The 23,638-nt window shown below is 43.2% G+C and overlaps 1 protein-coding gene and 16 non-coding genes across 17 annotated transcripts in view; 2 read left to right on the forward strand and 15 right to left on the reverse strand.

The window, feature by feature from the left end:
* LOC128611303 (uncharacterized) overlaps nt 1–5,069 on the reverse strand; it is a 19,145-nt gene extending 14,076 nt beyond the window's left edge. Inside the window, exons 1-6 of the mRNA XM_053630690.1 lie at nt 5,025–5,069; nt 4,780–4,920; nt 3,329–3,400; nt 3,161–3,232; nt 2,998–3,033; nt 2,818–2,892 (exon numbers count right to left, since the gene is read on the reverse strand). Coding sequence (XP_053486665.1) covers nt 2,818–2,892; nt 2,998–3,033; nt 3,161–3,232; nt 3,329–3,400; nt 4,780–4,920; nt 5,025–5,069 — 441 coding nt within the window. The remainder of the gene's footprint in view (nt 1–2,817; nt 2,893–2,997; nt 3,034–3,160; nt 3,233–3,328; nt 3,401–4,779; nt 4,921–5,024) is intronic.
* Nucleotides 5,070–6,930: 1,861 nt separating this feature from the next.
* Nucleotides 6,931–7,003, forward strand: trnam-cau (transfer RNA methionine (anticodon CAU)). The gene has a single exon. It is a non-coding gene; the product is annotated as a tRNA-Met (tRNA).
* Nucleotides 7,004–8,020: 1,017 nt separating this feature from the next.
* On the forward strand, nt 8,021–8,093 carry trnat-cgu (transfer RNA threonine (anticodon CGU)). Its single transcript has one exon. It is a non-coding gene; the product is annotated as a tRNA-Thr (tRNA).
* Nucleotides 8,094–10,143: 2,050 nt separating this feature from the next.
* trnam-cau (transfer RNA methionine (anticodon CAU)) lies at nt 10,144–10,216 on the reverse strand. Its single transcript has one exon. It is a non-coding gene; the product is annotated as a tRNA-Met (tRNA).
* Nucleotides 10,217–10,611: 395 nt separating this feature from the next.
* On the reverse strand, nt 10,612–10,684 carry trnam-cau (transfer RNA methionine (anticodon CAU)). The gene has a single exon. It is a non-coding gene; the product is annotated as a tRNA-Met (tRNA).
* A 1,007-nt stretch (nt 10,685–11,691) lies between these two features.
* Nucleotides 11,692–11,764, reverse strand: trnam-cau (transfer RNA methionine (anticodon CAU)). The gene has a single exon. It is a non-coding gene; the product is annotated as a tRNA-Met (tRNA).
* A 1,477-nt stretch (nt 11,765–13,241) lies between these two features.
* Nucleotides 13,242–13,314, reverse strand: trnam-cau (transfer RNA methionine (anticodon CAU)). The gene has a single exon. It is a non-coding gene; the product is annotated as a tRNA-Met (tRNA).
* A 605-nt stretch (nt 13,315–13,919) lies between these two features.
* trnam-cau (transfer RNA methionine (anticodon CAU)) lies at nt 13,920–13,992 on the reverse strand. The gene has a single exon. It is a non-coding gene; the product is annotated as a tRNA-Met (tRNA).
* Nucleotides 13,993–14,731: 739 nt separating this feature from the next.
* Nucleotides 14,732–14,804, reverse strand: trnam-cau (transfer RNA methionine (anticodon CAU)). Its single transcript has one exon. It is a non-coding gene; the product is annotated as a tRNA-Met (tRNA).
* Nucleotides 14,805–15,365: 561 nt separating this feature from the next.
* On the reverse strand, nt 15,366–15,438 carry trnam-cau (transfer RNA methionine (anticodon CAU)). The gene has a single exon. It is a non-coding gene; the product is annotated as a tRNA-Met (tRNA).
* A 270-nt stretch (nt 15,439–15,708) lies between these two features.
* trnam-cau (transfer RNA methionine (anticodon CAU)) lies at nt 15,709–15,781 on the reverse strand. The gene has a single exon. It is a non-coding gene; the product is annotated as a tRNA-Met (tRNA).
* Nucleotides 15,782–16,330: 549 nt separating this feature from the next.
* Nucleotides 16,331–16,403, reverse strand: trnam-cau (transfer RNA methionine (anticodon CAU)). Its single transcript has one exon. It is a non-coding gene; the product is annotated as a tRNA-Met (tRNA).
* Nucleotides 16,404–16,664: 261 nt separating this feature from the next.
* On the reverse strand, nt 16,665–16,737 carry trnam-cau (transfer RNA methionine (anticodon CAU)). The gene has a single exon. It is a non-coding gene; the product is annotated as a tRNA-Met (tRNA).
* A 949-nt stretch (nt 16,738–17,686) lies between these two features.
* Nucleotides 17,687–17,759, reverse strand: trnam-cau (transfer RNA methionine (anticodon CAU)). Its single transcript has one exon. It is a non-coding gene; the product is annotated as a tRNA-Met (tRNA).
* A 2,020-nt stretch (nt 17,760–19,779) lies between these two features.
* On the reverse strand, nt 19,780–19,852 carry trnam-cau (transfer RNA methionine (anticodon CAU)). The gene has a single exon. It is a non-coding gene; the product is annotated as a tRNA-Met (tRNA).
* A 1,073-nt stretch (nt 19,853–20,925) lies between these two features.
* On the reverse strand, nt 20,926–20,998 carry trnam-cau (transfer RNA methionine (anticodon CAU)). Its single transcript has one exon. It is a non-coding gene; the product is annotated as a tRNA-Met (tRNA).
* A 605-nt stretch (nt 20,999–21,603) lies between these two features.
* trnam-cau (transfer RNA methionine (anticodon CAU)) lies at nt 21,604–21,676 on the reverse strand. Its single transcript has one exon. It is a non-coding gene; the product is annotated as a tRNA-Met (tRNA).
* Between the last annotated feature and the right edge of the window lie 1,962 nt (nt 21,677–23,638).

A 23,638-nucleotide genomic window follows, 5' to 3' on the forward strand; every position in this document is an offset into this window, starting at 1 on the left:
AATCAGCCTACAACGCATGTCTTTGGACTGGGGGAGGAAACTGGAGTACCCCCAAAGCACGTGGAGAACATGCAAGCTCCACATACACAGGGCGGCGGCAGGAATTGAAGCACCAATCCTGGAGGTATGATGCAAACGTGCTAACCACTAAGCATGTTTGCACCCAGACATCGATAAATATGTTGGTACCCTTCCACGAAAAAAGAAGAACCCACAATTTTCTCTGGAATACCTTAAAACTGACAAAAGTAATTAGCATCCATCATTGTTTATTCCATATATAATAAAAGTCAGACTTTGCTTTTGATTTTTGATTTAACAGAATATTTAAAATAATAAAACAAATGAAAATTTGTTTTATTATTTAAAATAGGCATGGACAAAAATGATGGTACCCTTAACCTAATATTTTGTTGTACACCCTTTAGAGGCAATCACTGTAAACTTCTGTAGCTCTCAGGGAGACTTCTGCACCTGTCACCAGGTAGTTTGGCCCACTCTTCCTGAGCAAACTGCTCCAGCTGTCTCAGGTTTGAAGGGTGCCTTCTCCAGACTGCATGCTTCAGCTTTTTTCATAGATATTCGATAGGATTCAAATCATGGCTCATGGAAGGCCACTTCAGAATAGTCCAGTTTTTTATTCTTAGTCATTCTTGGGTGCTTTTAGCCATGTGTCTTAGGTCATTATCCTGTTGGAGGACCCTTGACCTGCGACTGAGACAGAGCTTTCCAACACTGGGTAGTACGTTTCACTCCAGAAATTCTTGATAGTCCTGAGATTTCATTGTGCCCTGCACAGATTCAAGGCACTCTGTGCCAGATGCGACAAAGCAGCCGCAAAACATAACTGAGCCTCCTCCATGTTTCATAGTAGGTATGGTGTTATTTTCTTTGAAAGCTTAATTTTTTCATCTGTGGACATAGCGCTGATGTGACTTCCCAAAAAACTCCAGTTTTGTCATATCTGTCCAAAGGACATTCTCCCAGAAGCATTGTGGCTTGTCAATATGCATTTTAGCAAATTCCAGTCTTACTTTTTTATGTTTTTCGTTCAACAGTGGAGTCCTCCTGGGTCTTCTTCCATTGAGCCCACTGTTGATCAAAAAGCGATGGATGGTGCGATCAGAAACTGATGTACCTTCACCTTGGAGTTCATCTAGTATCTCTTTGGAAGTTTTCCTTGGCTCTTTGTCTACCCTTCGCACTATCCTTCTGTTCAATCTGTGTTTGATTTTCTTCTTGTGGCCTAATCCGTGGAGGTTGGCTACAGTCCAATGGACCTTAAACTTCTTAATAATATTTACAACTGTAATCACAGAAACATCAAGCTCCTTGGAGATGGTCTTATAGCCTTTACCTTTAATATGCTTGTCTATAATTTTCTTTCTGATCTCCTCAGACAACTCTCTCTGATCCATGTTAAGTCTGGTGCACACGATGATACCAAACAGCGGAGTGACTACGTTTCTCCATTTAAATAGGCTGAATGACTGATTACAAGATTGAAGACATGTGTGATACTGATTAAAGAAAAAAAAAGGTTTGAAATATCATTATAATCCATTTATTTATCATCTTTTCTAGGGGTACCAACAAATCTGTCCAGGCCATTTTAGAATATCTTTGTAGAATAAGGAATATTTTTTCTCTTTTCACACTTTATTTGCTTTACTCTATAACATACCAAAGGCACGCAGGTATAAATCACACTTTACTTTTTAATATTGTCACTTTTAATGAGGAATAAAGCACTGTTTCAATGAGCTTTAAAGGTACCAACAAATTGGCCCACGTCTGTATATATCACTTTCCACTTTAATAGGAACACCTGTCCACCTGCTTATTCATGCAGTTATCTAATCAGCCAATCATGTTTCAATAGCACAATGCATAAAATCATGCAGATACAGGTCAAGAGCTTCAGTTAATGTTCACGTCAAACATCAGAATGGGGAAAAAGTGTGAGCGCTGTGACTTTAACCATGGCATGGATGTTGGGGCCAGATGGGCTGGTTTGAGTATTTCAGAAACTGCTGATCTCCTGGGAATTTCACAAACAACAGTTTCGAAAAACAAAAAACCTCCTGTGAGCAGAGGGTCTGCAGGCTGAAACACCTTGCTGATGAGAGAGATCAGTGGAGAATGACCAGACTGGACAGGAAGTCTACAGTAACTCAAATAAGCACTCTGTACAACCATGTTGAGTAGAAAAGCATCTCAGAATGCACAACACACAAACCTTGAGGTTGATGGGCTACAACAGCAGAAGACCAAGTCAGGTTCTGCTCCTGTCAGCCAAGAACAAGAATCTAAGGCTATCATGAGCAAAGACTCACCCAAACAGGACAACTGAAGACTGGAAAAAGACCAGGATTTTGTTTTTCTAATCTTCAACTCTCCACCATCGTTACAAACTGAGGGAAAATCTTTTGGAAAAATGTGTTCATCACTCCAGAATCAAGACCAATGTGCATAGAAGCTGTTCTGGCAGATTGTGGTTGCCCAACACCTTACTAAAACACTATAAATTTCATTAGAACAATCTCACAATGCTACCAAAGAATAAACACAGAACAAGCATCATTATCACTCAATCAGACGCTTTAACAGAGAGTGTGCTGAACCGTACAGGACCACATCCATCACCAACATTGTGTCATTTGTCTGGCAACCACCAAATAAACCTACACAGACCCCCACTCAAAAGGTCAGCCATGAGATGAATTTTCCCACTGAAGACTTCTAGGTCCCAAAAAAAAAAAGGAGTTTCCAGTGTATAAAGCAGAAAATGATGGCTGCTTCTGCACATACACATACCTGCAGTAACTTCAACTCTTCCTTCAGGCTGGTGATCTCTTTGTCTTTTAATTCAACACTCAGTTGGTGTTTCCCCTTTCGAATTCATTAGCATATCATTAGTCACATTTGCATATTATAATATACTATTACATACAACATTAGCGCAAGCATTAGATTAGGGAGTACAAAGAAAGCTACCTTTTCTCCTTCTATTCCTCGAATCTGAGCCTGAAACTTAACATTGTATTTAGTATTTAGAACATCCTAATGGGTATTTAGCACATCCTAATATTTCTGTACTGCAACCTTTATATTAGCTGAAACTTTTAAATCATTTAAGGGAAAAAGATTAAATATAGACCTGCTTTTTAACAACAGCAAGGGATTCTGATTGTTCTTTTGTCATCCTGTTGATTTGATTTTGTAAAGCCTCCTAAAATATTACAAAAAGATTTTAAGACATACTTAAGAAATACTTTCCACATAGCCTTAAAAAAAATAACATTCAGATTCTTGCTGGAATGCACACCTTCTGCCACTCTAGTTCTTGCTTCTCCAGGACGAGTTTACAGATCTGAGCCTCGTGGCGTGTTTCAGAATCCTAAATGCAAATTGTTCACACATGGACATTCTCAATTATAAGCCCTTTGTAACTTGAAATTGCCGATATTTAAAATAAACTTCAGGCTATACACAAATACTCTATAAAAAAGAAACAAGATATACACAAATCACATTTTAATAGCTTGTGCAGCATGTTTGGGAAACCACCGGTGCATTAAAGAGGAGATATTAGCACAAAGACTTCCTCATCCTCCTACAGGAAAGGTAAAAGTCAATGGCTTTCTACATGGTCACTTTTTATATGTACGTAGGAGTTTATTTATATGTTCCCATTAAAGTGTGTTACAGGCATAGCATATACTTGAAAATACACACCAGGTAAAGCTAGACAATAAATTCACTAGAGATTTTGCCCAGAAAAAAAAGGGGCATTAAATTTGCTCATCGGAGTAAATCTTAACAGGAGAAGAGCAGATTTATAAGCTGAAAACATATCAAAGGGATTATAAAACTAAATACTATAAACCAAACTATAAAGAACTAACAGTACAAAATTCTTAGCACGAAAAAAAGTACAATTAGAAAAACAAATATGTTTAAACATAGTTAAAACTTATGCCAGGTCATTAATCCCACAAACTAAACAGTCCAAGTCGAACTTCCGCTCATATTTGTACCTTGTTAATATAAGAATTACTAAATGTACATTAAAAGATGCACGATGTTATACAGCTGAGTAAGACGAACCTGACAGCCGTCCTCTGCCTCAACCTTCAGCCCAATAAACCAAGGAACAACAAAGTGTTAGTTTAATGGCATGCCTGAGGAGCGGACTGATTTAATGCCTTTGTTCCCCAACAGCACAATAATAACAATAAAATGGAGAGCGATCCAATGCGTAGTTTTGGTCCCACAACCTTTACGTGTACAGTGTCAGTGTTTAAGTGCTTGCTTGAGGGAAACAGTTTTACAAGCATGAAGACATGAATGTGGCAGGTCCTCCTTGCATGACCCCATGCTGATGTAAATGCACTCGTACAAATGGACGAAAAGTGTTGCCATCGTCTTCATTCAAAAACCCATTAACACCCCCTCCAAGCAAATTACATCTTTCTGTTCTATCTAGATTTAACAGAATAAAGCTGTTATATAACTATAACTATAACTATAACTGAAAGGCACTATCAGACCTGCAATCTTAAAATATGATGACATTTATTGCAAGGTATCATCTTCCTATAAGTTCTCAATACACGGGAATAAAAAACTCATAAAAAAAGTAGAGAGACAATGAGTAGAGAATGAAACCAGAGCGTTACAGTGTCTGTGTGCTGAGTCACTGTAAAGCGCTAATGACATGACCAAATATCAATTTAAAAAAAAAAAGAACATGCTGTAAGAACTGATGGGCCATACCCTGTGAATATGCAATTCCTCCACTGCTTCAAGGAGGCTCGTCTTAAATTCAAGAAGCTGTACCGAAATTATTGAACCGCTGTCTGATTCAGGACCAACGTCTGACAACTTCAGTTTGTAGTTATCACATTCCTTGTCAGTCTAAAATTAAGAAATATGTTTTAAAAAGGAGATTTCTATTTCTATAATTATGCCTTATGAGGCTAATTTATGGTATATTATAGTTAATCCTTTTCTACACGCACCACAGACCCAAGATGATGTGTTTCAATGTCAGCGCTAAACTCCATTTGATGCTGAACAGATCACCTGTGAGATCACAAAAATGCAGGATAGTTGTGCAAAAGTACAAAATACAATAAAACAGTTCAATCTTTCAAACATCCACTATCACCAACAGTGCATTGTCGAGTACAGCCTTGGCACCGATTTGGAGGAAATGCTCTAACCCATCAAGGTAAAAGTGATGCCAGACCAAGACCGTAATAGGGGTCAGAGCTATAAAACTGAGTGGACAGATTGCACTGTCATTGGGATGGAATTATACAAGTTATTTAATTTGACCTGTGGTTAGTCCCCTGTATCCTCACCGTTCCTGACTTCAGAAGTGGGAGGTCTTCACTTTGCCTGACGCTTTAATAGAAGAAAGGCTTTTGTCCATTTAGCTGGTGCCGTTATCAATCATGTGCAGGAATTAAATGATCCCGTTAGAATTTGCTACTATCACAAATGACCTGGGGGGCAATGTCTTTATTTGCTTCTTCACTGATTCACTTCAGCAGATATTAAACAATTTTATAAGCCATGAAAGGCAAAATTAAAAGGACACCATCCATAAAATGAGATAATTCCTTGCCTAGAGCATGATGGTTTGCATTACCTTCAGCAAACTACTTAATAACTGGGTGGGTCATGACTTCCTGCAGGTGATATTGGGTGAAAATTGTTTATAAGTCTTTTGTATGTCCAAGTCAAATTGAGTTTGTGTATGGGGAAATTGACCCCTCCAACATAAACGACTAGTACCACAGAACCACTCAACACAGCCTCGAGAAGGAAGAATGCAGACTACATACACTATAACTGTGTGTGAGTAAAACTTCTTTTACAAATAATGTTCTACCTATTTAGCCCAACCCATTTAGCAGCTTATGCAATGTACCACGATAAAGTATGGATAAAGAACACGACTACACTTTTTTCTAACATATTACAAGTGCTTTGATGGTTGTACATGAGACCTACAGTATGTGTAATATGTAGATAATGACTTTTAATCCATTCATGACTGCCAAAATGAGATTGAGTGTGGGCTAAACATGGGTAGGAAATAAACAAACTACCTAATAGCAACGGTCTATGGAATTCACTCAAAAATCAAATAATTTGGATTTTGTCACTTTATCACATCACAATCAATCTGCATTGCATTGCATCTGTGTCTCCATCTCATGCAGTTTGTATAGAAAATTAACAGTTTCCTGGTGTGAATGCAGGTTTATACTTACTGACATATGAATATTAATTTATTTTAATGTGCAAATCTCAGGAAACATCATATAGTACAAGTACAAAACAACTTGTCCCATGTGAGGATTAAACGCACATCCTTCAGCTTATGAGACTGACATGCTACCTACTGTGTTAACAAGGCTGTGCACAAAAATGTGGTGGGTGCACAGGAACGGATTGGCTGATTCTGACTTAACTTAGCTAATTATACAGTAACTTACCTTAATTACTTGTATCTTCACAGAGAATGATTTAGAAGCTTCACCTTTCCAAGATGGAACAAGCATCTGCGATATATTATAGGAAAAATTAGCATCCATCAAAGTGTGACTGGTTACTGGTGACCAAGCTGACCAACTGAAATGAATAAGTAATGAGTAAGTAAGTAAGTATGAGAGTAAAAACATATACAGTGAGTAAGAAATGAGAATTGCAGAAAAGCAGAAAGGGACATGATGTGTTAGATATGAGGAGTAATTAGCAAACAGAAGTACAGTGGATCTAAAAAGTCTACACACCCCTGTAAAAATGTCAGGTTTTTGTGATATAAAAAAAAATTAAACCAACATAAATCATGTCAGAACGTTTTCTACCTTTATTGTAAAATTTTTTTACACACTGTTGGGTATCATGTTTTCAGCCTTGTTAGCGCAGTAGGTAGTGCGTCAGTCTCATAATCTGAAGGTCGTGAGTTCAATCCTCACACAGGGCATGGGTTTTGTTTTCAGATTACGCAGAATTTGCCCTGTGTGGTGGTGCTGAAGGTGCTGCTCCCGATCCAGCCTGAGTGAGGTCTCCTAGTCAGGGAGTCTAGTGTCCAGTTTCAGAGGGAGGTCTACAGGCCCTGATTGGATTGCCTTTTCCATCAGGTCCTGTGGAATGATTGTGTTGAATGCTGAACTGAACTTTTCTATGGAGACCATTTGAACGCACGTGTCCTTTTTGTCCATGGCCAGATGGCGGGTGGTGGCGGCGTTGGGTCGTCTGTTGAGCTATTGGGACTTGTATACAGATGTTTATACTTTTTAAATACTATGAGTATACGGTTTATGCACCATTTCATGGACACTGGACTCCTAGTCAGGGAGTCTAGTGTCCAGTTTCAGAGGGAGGTCTACAGGCCCTGATTGGATTGCCTTTTCAATCAGGTCCTGTGGAATGATTGTGTTGAATGCTGAACTGAACTTTTCTATGAGGACCATTTGAACGCACGTGTCCTTTTTGTCCATGGCCAGATGGCGGGTGGCGGCGGCGCTGGGTCGTCTGTTGAGCAATTGGGACTTGTATACAGATGCTTATACTTTTTAAATACTATGAGTATACGGTTTATGCACCATGGTTAAACATTTGCTTATTTACTAATTTCTTTTGGGTGTCGTGTTTTCGGCCTTGTTAGCGCAGTAGGTAGAATGTCAGTCTGATTATCTGGAGGTTTTGAGTGCAATCCTCACACAGGGCATGGGTTTTCTTTTCAGATTACATTCAATTTGCTCTGTGTGGTGGTGCTGAAGGTGCCGCCTCCGATCCAGACTGAGTGAGGTCTCCCAGTCAGGAAGTCTCGCATCCAGTTTCAGAGGGAGGTCTACAGGCCCTGACTGGATTTCCTTTTCAATCAGGTGCTGTGGAATTATTGTGTTGAATGCTGAACTGAACTTTTCTATGAAGACCATTTGAACGCACGTGTCCTTTTTGTCCTTTTTTTTACACACTGTTGGGTGTCATGTGTTTAGCCTTGTTAGCGCAGCTGGTAGCGTGTCAGTTTCGTAATCTGAAGGTTGTGAGTTCAATCCTCACACAGCGCATGGGTTTTCATGGGATTATGCAGAATTTTCCGTGTGTGGTGGTGCTGAAGGTCCTGCTCCTGGTCCAGACTGAGTGAGGTCTCCCAGTAAGGATGTTTAGTGTCTTCTAGTGATTGTGTCATCTATTGAGCTCTTGGGAGTTTTATACAGATTTTTATACTTTTTATAAATTATCAGTGTACTTTTTATACAGCATCGTAATTTGGGGCTGTTTTTCTTCAGCTTGAACTGGGACTTTTATCAGGGTGAAGGGAATAATGAATCGCTCCAAAACGGTTTAAGGGTTCTGCTTAAACTCTTAAGATGAAGAGGAATGTCTCTTTTCAGCATTACACTAACTATGTTTACATGGACAGCAATAATCTAATTATTGACCTTATTCTGAATAAGACAATATTGTTATTTAAGGTGTTTACATGAGTTGCTTTTAGAATATTCCTTTTATTTTTCAGTTTTACATGTTATAGAACACAGATCGATTAACGGCACACGTCATTAAGTCCCCACGCCGTCCGACGTTCCCTCCAGAATTTCACCTGTCAGCATACAGTTCATCTTCATTATGGTACCGTATGCTGTTTTGGGTGTTTCATTTTTAATTTTACGAAAGCTTCAAGTTGCAGTTAATTATTTGTCAATTACGTGACAAATAGACGACTGCTTGAAGCCGTGGGCTGCTTCCTAAACTAGTTCCTTAACTACTATATAGTAACCGAGATACCTGTATTTCGCCTGCGGTTTCGGACGCAGCCGTGCTCTCATGTTTGCCGTCAAACGGTTGAGCACTGCCGCGTGTACATGTCCTGTCGCAAAATGTGGTGAAAAATCCCACACGACGTTAATAGTGTGATTAATGTGTGTACATGTCTGTAATGCGCGTCGATAATGCGACTAAAACAGGAATACTCCACATGTATTAATTCGATTTGTGTTTACTTCGAGTATGACTTTAGTCGCCTTAAGGTAATAAAAAATTGCTGTTTACATATTAGTTTCTTAATCAGAGTATTGTCTTAATCAGGTTAATATTGGATTATTGTTGTCCATGTAAACATACTGAATGACTCAAAGCAAACCTCCAGATCGACAAAGGAATGGCTTCAACAAAACAAGTTCAAGGTTTTGAAATGTCCCAGCCAGAGTCCAGACCTAAATCCAATCAAAAAGTCTGTGGGGTGACTTGAAGAGGGCTGTGTAAAAGAGATGCCTATCCCATTTGACAGAGTTAGAATGCTTTTGCAAGGATGAAAGTTAAGGCGTGCCATACTGATTGACTCTTACCCAAAAAGATTAAATGCTGTGATAAAAACTAAAGGTGCTCCAACTAAGTATTAGCTTAGGGGTGTGTACACTTATGCAACCAGATTATTGTATTTTTTTTTTTTTCACTTTTCCCCCCTAAAATGATTATTATTGTTTTTCCCTTTAATTAATAGGAAAATCCAATCAGGGCCTGTAGACCTCCCTCTGAAACTGGATGCTAGACTTCCTGACTAGGAGACCTCACTCAGGCTGGATCGGGAGCAGCACCTTCAGCACCACCACACAGAGCAAATTCTGCGTAATCTGAAAACAAAACCCATGCCCTGTGTGAGGATTGCACTCAAAACCTCCAGACAATCAGACTAACATACTACCTACTGCGCTAACAAGGCTGAAAACACGACACCAAAAAGAAATTAATAAATAAGCAAGTGTTTAACCATTGTGCATAAACCGTATACTCATAGTATTTAAAAAGTATAAACATCTGTATACAAGTCCCAATTGCTCAACAGACGACCCAACGCCACCACCACCCGCCATCTGGCCATGGACAAAAAGGACACGTGCGTTCAAATGGTCTCCATAGAAAAGTTCAGTTCAGCATTCAACACAATAATTCCACAGCACCTGATTGAAAAGGCAATCCAATCAGGGCCTGTAGACCTCCCTCTGAAACTGGACACTAGACTCCCTGACTGGGAGACCTCACTCAGGCTGGATCGGGAGCAGCACCTTCAGCACCACCACAAAGGGCAAATTCTGCGTAATCTGAAAACAAAACCCATACCCTGTGTGAGGATTGAACTCACGACCTTCAGATTATGAGAATGACACGCTACCTACTGCGCTAACAAGGCTGAAAACACGACACCAAAAAGAAATTAATAAATAAGCAAGTGTTTAACCATGGTGCATAAAACGTATAGTCATAGTATTTAAAAAGTAAAAACATCTGTATACAAGTCCCAATTGCTCAACAGACGACCCAACGCCGCCACCACCCGCCATCTGGCCATGGACAAAAAGGACACGTGCGTTCAAATGGTCTCCATAGAAAAGTTCAGTTCAGCATTCAACACAATCATTCCACAGGACCTGATGGAAAAGGCAATCCAATCAGGGCCTGTAGACCTCCCTCTGAAACTGGATGCTAGACTTCCGGACCGGGAGACCTCACTCAGGCTGGATCGGGAGCAGCACCTTCAGCACCACCACACAGGGCAAATTCTGCGTGATCTGAAAACAAAACCCATGCCCTGTGTGAGGATTGAACTCACGACCTTCAGGTTATGAGACTGACACACTACCTACTGCGCTAACAAGGCTGAAAACACGATACCCAACAGTGTGTAAAAAAAAGGACAAAAAGGACACGTGCGTTCAAACGGTCTTCATAGAAAAGTTCAGTTCAGCATTCAACACAATCATTCCACAGGACCTGATGGAAAAGGCAATCCAATCAGGGCCTGTAGACCTCCCTCTGAAACTGGATGCTAGACTTCCGGACCGGGAGACCTCACTCAGGCTGGATCGGGAGCAGCACCTTCAGCACCACCACACAGGGCAAATTCTGCGTGATCTGAAAAAAAAACCCATGCCCTGTGTGAGGATTGAACTCAAAACCTCCAGAAACATTCTACCTACTGCGCTAACAAGGCTGAAAACACGACGCCAAAAAGAAATTAATAAATAAGCAAGTGTTTAACCATGGTGCATAAACCGTATACTCATAGTATTTAAAAAGTATAAACATCTGTATACAAGTCCCAATTGCTCAACAGATGACCCAACGCCGCCACCACCCGCCATCTGGCCATGGACAAAAAGGACACGTGCGTTCAAATGGTCTTCATAGAAAAGTTCAGTTCAGCATTCAACACAATCATTCCACAGGACCTGATTGAAAAGGCAATCCAATCAGGGCCTGTAGACCTCCCTCTGAAACTGGACACTAGACTCCCTGACTAGGAGTCCAGTGTCCATGAAATGGTGCATAAACCGTATACTCATAGTATTTAAAAAGTATAAACATCTGTATACAAGTCCCAATAGCTCAACAGACGACCCAACGCCGCCACCACCCGCCATCTGGCCATGGACAAAAAGGACACGTGCGTTCAAATGGTCTCCATAGAAAAGTTCAGTTCAGCATTCAACACAATCATTCCACAGGACCTGATGGAAAAGGCAATCCAATCAGGGCCTGTAGACCTCCCTCTGAAACTGGACACTAGACTCCCTGACTAGGAGACCTCACTCAGGCTGGATCGGGAGCAGCACCTTCAGCACCACCGCACAGGGCAAATTCTGCGTGATCTGAAAACAAAACCCATGCCCTGTGTGAGGATTGAACTCACGACCTTCAGATTATGAGACTGACGCGCTACCTACTGCGCTAACAAGGCTGAAAATATGACACCCAACAGTGTGTAAAAAAAAGGACAAAAAGGACACGTGCGTTCAAATGGTCTCCATAGAAAAGTTCAGTTCAGCATTCAACACAATCATTCCACAGCACCTGATTGAAAAGGCAATCCAATCAGGGCCTGTAGACCTCCCTCTGAAACTGGATACTAGACTTCCTGACTGGGAGACCTCACTCAGGCTGGAACAGAGGCAGCACCTTCAGCACCACCACACAGAGCAAATTCAATGTAAATCTGAAAAGAAAACCCATGCCCTGTGTGAGGATTGCACTCAAAACCTCCAGATAATCAGACTGACATTCTACCTACTGCGCTAACAAGGCTGAAAACACGACACCAAAAAGAAATTAATAAATAAGCAAGTGTTTAACCATGGTGCATAAACCGTATACTCATAGTATTTAAAAAGTGTAAACATCTGTATACAAGTCCCAATAGCTCAACAGACGACCCAACGCCGCCACCACCCGCCATCTGGCCATGGACAAAAAGGACACGTGCGTTCAAATGGTCTCCATAGAAAAGTTCAGTTCAGCATTCAACACAATCATTCCACAGGACCTGATGGAAAAGGCAATCCAATCAGGGCCTGTAGACCTCCCTCTGAAACTGGACACTAGACTCCCTGACTAGGAGTCTAGTGTCCATGAAATGGTGCATAAACCGTATACTCATAGTATTTAAAAAGTATAAACATCTGTATACAAGTCCCAATAGCTCAACAGACGACCCAACGCCGCCACCACCCGCCATCTGGCCATGGACAAAAAGGACACGTGCGTTCAAATGGTCTCCATAGAAAAGTTCAGTTCAGCATTCAACACAATCATTCCACAGGACCTGATGGAAAAGGCAATCCAATCAGGGCCTGTAGACCTCCCTCTGAAACTGGACACTAGACTCCCTGACTAGGAGACCTCACTCAGGCTGGATCGGGAGCAGCACCTTCAGCACCACCGCACAGGGCAAATTCTGCGTAATCTGAAAACAAAACCCATGCCTTGTGTGAGGATTGAACTCAAAACCTCCAGACAATCAGACTAACATTCTACCTACTGCACTAACAAGGCTGAAAACACAACACCAAAAAGAAATTAATAAATAAGCAAGTGTTTAACCATGGTGCATAAACCGTATAGTCATAGTATTTAAAAAGTATAAACATCTGTATACAAGTCCCAATTGCTCAACAGACGACCCAACGCCGCCACCACCCGCCATCTGGCCATGGACAAAAAGGACACGTGCGTTCAAATGGTCTCCATAGAAAAGTTCAGTTCAGCATTCAACACAATCATTCCACAGGACCTGATGGAAAAGGCAATCCAATCAGGGCCTGTAGACCTCCCTCTGAAACTGGACACTAGACTCCCTGACTAGGAGACCTCATTCAGGCTGGACCGGAGGCAGAACCACCACACAGAGCAAATTCTGCGTAATCTGAAAACAAAACCCATGCCCTGTGTGAGGATTGAACTCACGACCTTCAGATTATGAGACTGACACGCTACCTACTGCGCTAACAAGGCTGAAAACATGATACCCAACAGTGTGTAAAAAAAAGGACAAAAAGGACACGTGCGTTCAAATGGTCTCCATAGAAAAGTTCAGTTCAGCATTCAACACAATCATTCCACAGGACCTGATTGAAAAGGCAATCCAATCAGGGCCTGTAGACCTCCCTCTGAAACTGGATGCTAGACTTCCTGACTGGGAGACCTCACTCAGGCTGGAACAGAGGCAGCACCTTCAGCACCACCACACAGAGCAAATTCAATGTAAATCTGAAAAGAAAACCCATGCCCTGTGTGAGGATTGCACTCAAAACCTCCAGATAATCAGACTGACGCGCTACCTACTGCGCTAACAAGGCCGAAAACATGATACCCAACAGTGTGTAAAAAAAAGGACAAAAAGGACACGTGCGTTCAAATGGTCTCCATAGAAAAGTTCAGTTCAGCATTCAACACAATCATTCCACAGGACCTGATGGAAAAGGCAATCCAATCAGGGCCTGTAGACCTCCCTCTGAAACTGGACACTAGACTCCCTGACTAGGAGACCTCACTCAGGCTGGACCGGAGGCAGAACCACCACACAGAGCAAATTCTGCGTAATCTGAAAACAAAACCCATGCCCTGTGTGAGGATTGAACTCACGACCTTCAGATTATGAGACTGACACGCTACCTACTGCGCTAACAAGGCTGAAAACATGATACCCAACAGTGTGTAAAAAAAAGGACAAAAAGGACACGTGCGTTCAAATGGTCTCCATAGAAAAGTTCAGTTCAGCATTCAACACAATCATTCCACAGGACCTGATTGAAAAGGCAATCCAATCAGGGCCTGTAGACCTCCCTCTGAAACTGGATGCTAGACTTCCTGACTGGGAGACCTCACTCAGGCTGGAACAGAGGCAGCACCTTCAGCACCACCACACAGAGCAAATTCAATGTAAATCTGAAAAGAAAACCCATGCCCTGTGTGAGGATTGCACTCAAAACCTCCAGATAATCAGACTGACATTCTACCTACTGCGCTAACAAGGCTGAAAACACGACACCAAAAAGAAATTAATAAATAAGCAAGTGTTTAACCATGGTGCATAAACCGTATACTCATAGTATTTAAAAAGTGTAAACATCTGTATACAAGTCCCAATAGCTCAACAGACGACCCAACGCCGCCACCACCCGCCATCTGGCCATGGACAAAAAGGACACGTGCGTTCAAATGGTCTCCATAGAAAATTTCAGTTCAGCATTCAACACAATCATTCCACAGGACCTGATGGAAAAGGCAATCCAATCAGGGCCTGTAGACCTCCCTCTGAAACTGGATGCTAGACTTCCGGACCGGGAGACCTCACTCAGGCTGAATCGGGAGCAGCACCTTCAGCACCACCACACAGGGCAAATTCTGCGTGATCTGAAAACAAAACCCATGCCCTGTGTGAGGATTGAACTCACGACCTTCAGATTATGAGACTGACGCGCTACCTACTGCGCTAACAAGGCTGAAAACATGATACCCAACAGTGTGTAAAAAAAAGGACAAAAAGGACACGTGCATTCAAACGGTCTTCATAGAAAAGTTCAGTTCAGCATTCAACACAATCATTCCACAGGACCTGATGGAAAAGGCAATCCAATCAGGGCCTGTAGACCTCCCCCTGAAACTGGACACTAGACTCCCTGACTAGGAGACCTCACTCAGGCTGGATCGGGAGCAGCACCTTCAGCACCACCACACAGGGCAAATTCTGCGTAATCTGAAAACAAAACCCATGCCCTGTGTGAGGATTGAACTCAAAACCTCCAGACAGTCAGACTAACATTCTACCTACTGCGCTAACAAGGCTGAAAACACGCCACCAAAAAGAAATTAATAAATAAGCAAGTGTTTAACCATGGTGCATAAAACACAGCACCTGATTGAAAAGGCAATCCAATCAGGGCCTGTAGACCTCCCTCTGAAACTGGACACTAGACTCCCTGACTAGGAGACCTCACTCAGGCTGGACCGGAGGCAGAACCACCACACAGAGCAAATTCTGCGTAATCTGAAAACAAAACCCATGCCCTGTGTGAGGATTGAACTCACGACCTTCAGATTATGAGACTGACACGCTACCTACGGCGCTAACAAGGCTGAAAACATGATACCCAACAGTGTGTAAAAAAAAGGACAAAAAGGACACGTGCGTTCAAATGGTCTCCATAGAAAAGTTCAGTTCAGCATTCAACACAATCATTCCACAGCACCTGATGGAAAAGGCAATCCAATCAGGGCCTGTAGACCTCCCTCTGAAACTGGATGCTAGACTTCCGGACCAGGAGACCTCACTCAGGCTGGATCGGGAGCAGCACCTTCAGCACCACCACACAGGGCAAATTCTGCGTGATCTGAAAACAAATCCCATGCCCTGTGTGAGGATTGAACTCACGACCTTCAGATTATGAGACTGACGCGCTACCTACTGCGCTAACAAGGCTGAAAACATGATATCCAACAGTGTGTAAAAAAAAGGACAAAAAGGACACGTGCGTTCAAACGGTCTTCATAGAAAAGTTCAGTTCAGCATTCAACACAATCATTCAACAGGACCTGATGGAAAAGGCAATCCAATCAGGGCCTGTAGACCTCCCCCTGAAACTGGACACTAGACTCCCTGACTAGGAGTCTAGTGTCCATGAAATGGTGCATAAACCGTATACTCATAGTATTTAAAAAGTATAAACATCTGTATACAAGTCCCAATAGCTCAACAGACGACCCAACGCCGCCACCACCCGCCATCTGGCCATGGACAAAAAGGACACGTGCGTTCAAATGGTCTCCATAGAAAAGTTCAGTTCAGCATTCAACACAATCATTCCACAGGACCTGATGGAAAAGGCAATCCAATCAGGGCCTGTAGACCTCCCTCTGAAACTGGATGCTAGACTTCCTGACTGGGAGACCTCACTCAGGCTGGATCGGGAGCAGCACCTTCAGCACCACCGCACAGGGCAAATTCTGCGCGATCTGAAAACAAAACCCATGCCTTGTGTGAGGATTGAACTCACGACCTTCAGATTATGAGACTGACGCGCTACCTACTGCGCTAACAAGGCTGAAAATATGACACCCAACAGTGTGTAAAAAAAAGGACAAAAAGGACACGTGCGTTCAAATGGTCTCCATAGAAAAGTTCAGTTCAGCATTCAACACAATCATTCCACAGGACCTGATGGAAAAGGCAATCCAATCAGGGCCTGTAGACCTCCCTCTGAAACTGGACGCTAGACTCCCTGACTAGGAGACCTCACTCAGGCTGGACCGGAGGCAGAACCACCACACAGAGCAAATTCTGCGTGATCTGAAAACAAAACCCATGCCCTGTGTGAGGATTGAACTCACGACCTTCAGATTATGAGACTGACACGCTACCTACGGCGCTAACAAGGCCGAAAACATGATACCCAACAGTGTGTAAAAAAAAGGACAAAAAGGACACGTGCGTTCAAATGGTCTCCATAGAAAAGTTCAGTTCAGCATTCAACACAATCATTCCACAGGACCTGATTGAAAAGGCAATCCAATCAGGGCCTGTAGACCTCCCTCTGAAACTGGATGCTAGACTTCCTGACTGGGAGACCTCACTCAGGCTGGAACAGAGGCAGCACCTTCAGCACCACCACACAGAGCAAATTCAATGTAAATCTGAAAAGAAAACCCATACCCTGTGTGAGGATTGCACTCAAAACCTCCAGATTATGAGACTGACGCGCTACCTACTGCGCTAACAAGGCCGAAAACATGATACCCAACAGTGTGTAAAAAAAAGGACAAAAAGGACACGTGCGTTCAAATGGTCTCCATAGAAAAGTTCAGTTCAGCATTCAACACAATCATTCCACAGGACCTGATTGAAAAGGCAATCCAATCAGGGCCTGTAGACCTCCCTCTGAAACTGGATGCTAGACTTCCTGACTGGGAGACCTCACTCAGGCTGGAACAGAGGCAGCACCTTCAGCACCACCACACAGAGCAAATTCAATGTAAATCTGAAAAGAAAACCCATACCCTGTGTGAGGATTGCACTCAAAACCTCCAGATTATGAGACTGACGCGCTACCTACTGCGCTAACAAGGCCGAAAACATGATACCCAACAGTGTGTAAAAAAAAGGACAAAAAGGACACGTGCGTTCAAATGGTCTCCATAGAAAAGTTCAGTTCAGCATTCAACACAATCATTCCACAGCACCTGATTGAAAAGGCAATCCAATCAGGGCCTGTAGACCTCCCTCTGAAACTGGACACTAGACTCCCTGACTAGGAGACCTCACTCAGGCTGGACCGGAGGCAGAACCACCACACAGAGCAAATTCTGCGTAATCTGAAAACAAAACCCATGCCCTGTGTGAGGATTGAACTCACGACCTTCAGATTATGAGACTGACACGCTACCTACGGCGCTAACAAGGCTGAAAACATGATACCCAACAGTGTGTAAAAAAAAGGACAAAAAGGACACGTGCGTTCAAATGGTCTCCATAGAAAAGTTCAGTTCAGCATTCAACACAATCATTCCACAGGACCTGATTGAAAAGGCAATCCAATCAGGGCCTGTAGACCTCCCTCTGAAACTGGATGCTAGACTTCCTGACTGGGAGACCTCACTCAGGCTGGAACAGAGGCAGCACCTTCAGCACCACCACACAGAGCAAATTCAATGTAAATCTGAAAAGAAAACCCATGCCCTGTGTGAGGATTGCACTCAAAACCTCCAGATAATCAGACTGACATTCTACCTACTGCGCTAACAAGGCTGAAAACACGACACCAAAAAGAAATTAATAAATAAGCAAGTGTTTAACCATGGTGCATAAACCGTATACTCATAGTATTTCAAAAGTGTAAACATCTGTATACAAGTCCCAATAGCTCAACAGACGACCCAACGCCGCCACCACCCGCCATCTGGCCATGGACAAAAAGGACACGTGCGTTCAAATGGTCTCCATAGAAAAGTTCAGTTCAGCATTCAACACAATCATTCCACAGGACCTGATTGAAAAGGAAATCCAATCAGGGCCTGTAGACCTCCCTCTGAAACTGGATGCTAGACTTCCTGACTGGGAGACCTCACTCAGGCTGGAACAGAGGCAGCACCTTCAGCACCACCACACAGAGCAAATTCTGCGTAATCTGAAAACAAAACCCATGCCCTGTGTGAGGATTGCACTCAAAACCTCCAGACAATCAGACTGACATTCTACCTACTGCGCTAACAAGGCTGAAAACACGACACCAAAAAGAAATTAATAAATAAGCAAGTGTTTAACCATGGTGCATAAACCGTATACTCATAGTATTTAAAAAGTGTAAACATCTGTATACAAGTCCCAATAGCTCAACAGACGACCCAACGCCGCCACCACCCGCCATCTGGCCATGGACAAAAAGGACACGTGCGTTCAAATGGTCTCCATAGAAAAGTTCAGTTCAGCATTCAACACAATCATTCCACAGGACCTGATTGAAAAGGCAATCCAATCAGGGCCTGTAGACCTCCCTCTGAAACTGGATGCTAGACTTCCTGACTGGGAGACCTCACTCAGGCTGGAACAGAGGCAGCACCTTCAGCACCACCACACAGAGCAAATTCAATGTAAATCTGAAAAGAAAACCCATGCCCTGTGTGAGGATTGCACTCAAAACCTCCAGACAATCAGACTAACATTCTACCTACTGCGCTAACAAGGCTGAAAACACGACACCAAAAAGAAATTAATAAATAAGCAAGTGTTTAACCATTGTGCATAAACCGTATACTCATAGTATTTAAAAAGTATAAACATCTGTATACAAGTCCCAATTGCTCAACAGACGACCCAACGCCGCCGCCACCCGCCATCTGGCCATGGACAAAAAGGACACGTGCGTTCAAATGGTCTCCATAGAAAAGTTCAGTTCAGCATTCAACACAATAATTCCACAGCACCTGATTGAAAAGGCAATCCAATCAGGGCCTGTAGACCTCCCTCTGAAACTGGATGCTAGACTTCCTGACTGGGAGACCTCACTCAGGCTGGAACAGAGGCAGCACCTTCAGCACCACCACACAGAGCAAATTCAATGTAAATCTGAAAAGAAAACCCATACCCTGTGTGAGGATTGCACTCAAAACCTCCAGATTATGAGACTGACGCGCTACCTACTGCGCTAACAAGGCCGAAAACATGATACCCAACAGTGTGTAAAAAAAAGGACAAAAAGGACACGTGCGTTCAAATGGTCTCCATAGAAAAGTTCAGTTCAGCATTCAACACAATCATTCCACAGGACCTGATGGAAAAGGTAATCCAATCAGGGCCTGTAGACCTCCCTCTGAAACTGGACACTAGACTCCCTGACTAGGAGACCTCACTCAGGCTGGATCGGGAGCAGCACCTTCAGCACCACCACACAGGGCAAATTCTGCGTAATCTGAAAACAAAACCCATGCCCTGTGTGAGGATTGAACTCACGACCTTCAGATTATGAGACTGACACGCTACCTACTGCGCTAACAAGGCTGAAAACATGACCCCCAACAGTGTGTAAAAAAAAGGACAAAAAGGACACGTGCGTTCAAATGGTCTCCATAGAAAAGTTCAGTTCAGCATTCAACACAATCATTCCACAGGACCTGATTGAAAAGGCAATCCAATCAGGGCCTGTAGACCTCCCTCTGAAACTGGATGCTAGACTTCCTGACTGGGAGACCTCACTCAGGCTGGAACAGAGGCAGCACCTTCAGCACCACCACACAGAGCAAATTCAATGTAAATCTGAAAAGAAAACCCATACCCTGTGTGAGGATTGCACTCAAAACCTCCAGATTATGAGACTGACGCGCTACCTACTGCGCTAACAAGGCCGAAAACATGATACCCAACAGTGTGTAAAAAAAAGGACAAAAAGGACACGTGCGTTCAAATGGTCTCCATAGAAAAGTTCAGTTCAGCATTCAACACAATCATTCCACAGGACCTGATTGAAAAGGCAATCCAATCAGGGCCTGTAGACCTCCCTCTGAAACTGGATGCTAGACTTCCTGACCGGGAGACCTCACTCAGGCTGGATCGGGAGCAGCACCTTCAGCACCACCACACAGGGCAAATTCTGCGTGATCTGAAAACAAAACCCATGCCCTGTGTGAGGATTGAACTCAAAACCTCCAGACAGTCAGCCTAACATTCTACCTACTGCGCTAACAAGGCTGAAAACATGACACCCAAAAGAAATTAATAAATAAGCAAGTGTTTAACCATGGTGCATAAACCGTATAGTCATAGTATTTAAAAAGTATAAACATCTGTATACAAGTCCCAATTGCTCAACAGACGACCCAACGCCGCCACCACCCGCCATCTGGCCATGGACAAAAAGGACACGTGCGTTCAAATGGTCTCCATAGAAAAGTTCAGTTCAGCATTCAACACAATCATTCCACAGCACCTGATTGAAAAGGCAATCCAATCAGGGCCTGTAGACCTCCCTCTGAAACTGGACACTAGACTCCCTGACTAGGAGACCTCACTCAGGCTGGACCGGAGGCAGAACCACCACACAGAGCAAATTCTGCGTAATCTGAAAACAAAACCTATGCCCTGTGTGAGGATTGAACTCACGACCTTCAGATTATGAGACTGACACGCTACCTACTGCGCTAACAAGGCTGAAAACATGATACCCAACAGTGTGTAAAAAAAAGGACAAAAAGGACACGTGCGTTCAAATGGTCTCCATAGAAAAGTTCAGTTCAGCATTCAACACAATCATTCCACAGGACCTGATTGAAAAGGCAATCCAATCAGGGCCTGTAGACCTCCCTCTGAAACTGGATGCTAGACTTCCTGACTGGGAGACCTCACTCAGGCTGGAACAGAGGCAGCACCTTCAGCACCACCACACAGAGCAAATTCAATGTAAATCTGAAAAGAAAACCCATACCCTGTGTGAGGATTGCACTCAAAACCTCCAGATTATGAGACTGACGCGCTACCTACTGCGCTAACAAGGCCGAAAACATGATACCCAACAGTGTGTAAAAAAAAGGACAAAAAGGACACGTGCGTTCAAATGGTCTCCATAGAAAAGTTCAGTTCAGCATTCAACACAATCATTCCACAGGACCTGATGGAAAAGGCAATCCAATCAGGGCCTGTAGACCTCCCTCTGAAACTGGACACTAGACTCCCTGACTAGGAGACCTCACTCAGGCTGGACCGGAGGCAGAACCACCACACAGAGCAAATTCTGCGTAATCTGAAAACAAAACCCATGCCCTGTGTGAGGATTGAACTCACGACCTTCAGATTATGAGACTGACACGCTACCTACTGCGCTAACAAGGCTGAAAACATGATACCCAACAGTGTGTAAAAAAAAGGACAAAAAGGACACGTGCGTTCAAATGGTCTCCATAGAAAAGTTCAGTTCAGCATTCAACACAATCATTCCACAGGACCTGATTGAAAAGGAAATCCAATCAGGGCCTGTAGACCTCCCTCTGAAACTGGATGCTAGACTTCCTGACTGGGAGACCTCACTCAGGCTGGAACAGAGGCAGCACCTTCAGCACCACCACACAGAGCAAATTCAATGTAAATCTGAAAAGAAAACCCATGCCCTGTGTGAGGATTGCACTCAAAACCTCCAGATAATCAGACTGACATTCTACCTACTGCGCTAACAAGGCTGAAAACACGACACCAAAAAGAAATTAATAAATAAGCAAGTGTTTAACCATGGTGCATAAACCGTATACTCATAGTATTTAAAAAGTGTAAACATCTGTATACAAGTCCCAATAGCTCAACAGACGACCCAACGCCGCCACCACCCGCCATCTGGCCATGGACAAAAAGGACACGTGCGTTCAAATGGTCTCCATAGAAAAGTTCAGTTCAGCATTCAACACAATCATTCCACAGGACCTGATTGAAAAGGAAATCCAATCAGGGCCTGTAGACCTCCCTCTGAAACTGGATGCTAGACTTCCTGACTGGGAGACCTCACTCAGGCTGGAACAGAGGCAGCACCTTCAGCACCACCACACAGAGCAAATTCTGCGTAATCTGAAAACAAAACCCATGCCCTGTGTGAGGATTGCACTCAAAACCTCCAGACAATCAGACTGACATTCTACCTACTGCGCTAACAAGGCTGAAAACACGACACCAAAAAGAAATTAATAAATAAGCAAGTGTTTAACCATGGTGCATAAACCGTATACTCATAGTATTTAAAAAGTGTAAACATCTGTATACAAGTCCCAATAGCTCAACAGACGACCCAACGCCGCCACCACCCGCCATCTGGCCATGGACAAAAAGGACACGTGCGTTCAAATGGTCTCCATAGAAAAGTTCAGTTCAGCATTCAACACAATCATTCCACAGGACCTGATTGAAAAGGAAATCCAATCAGGGCCTGTAGACCTCCCTCTGAAACTGGATGCTAGACTTCCTGACTGGGAGACCTCACTCAGGCTGGAACAGAGGCAGCACCTTCAGCACCACCACACAGAGCAAATTCTGCGTAATCTGAAAACAAAACCCATGCCCTGTGTGAGGATTGCACTCAAAACCTCCAGACAATCAGACTAACATTCTACCTACTGCGCTAACAAGGCTGAAAACACGACACCAAAAAGAAATTAATAAATAAGCAAGTGTTTAACCATGGTGCATAAACCGTATACTCATAGTATTTAAAAAGTGTAAACATCTGTATACAAGTCCCAATAGCTCAACAGACGACACAACGCCGCCCCCACCCGCCATCTGGCCATGGACAAAAAGGACACGTGCGTTCAAATGGTCTCCATAGAAAAGTTCAGTTCAGCATTCAACACAATCATTCCACAGGACCTGATTGAAAAGGAAATCCAATCAGGGCCTGTAGACCTCCCTCTGAAACTGGATGCTAGACTTCCTGACTGGGAGACCTCACTCAGGCTGGAACAGAGGCAGCACCTTCAGCACCACCACACAGAGCAAATTCAATGTAAATCTGAAAAGAAAACCCATGCCCTGTGTGAGGATTGCACTCAAAACCTCCAGACAATCAGACTAACATTCTACCTACTGCGCTAACAAGGCTGAAAACACGACACCAAAAAGAAATTAATAAATAAGCAAGTGTTTAACCATTGTGCATAAACCGTATACTCATAGTATTTAAAAAGTATAAACATCTGTATACAAGTCCCAATTGCTCAACAGACGACCCAACGCCGCCACCACCCGCCATCTGGCCATGGACAAAAAGGACACGTGCGTTCAAATGGTCTCCATAGAAAAGTTCAGTTCAGC

Source organism: Ictalurus furcatus, chromosome 8 (genome assembly GCF_023375685.1).
Source record: "Ictalurus furcatus strain D&B chromosome 8, Billie_1.0, whole genome shotgun sequence".
In the NCBI taxonomy this organism is placed as follows: Eukaryota; Metazoa; Chordata; class Actinopteri; order Siluriformes; family Ictaluridae; genus Ictalurus; species Ictalurus furcatus.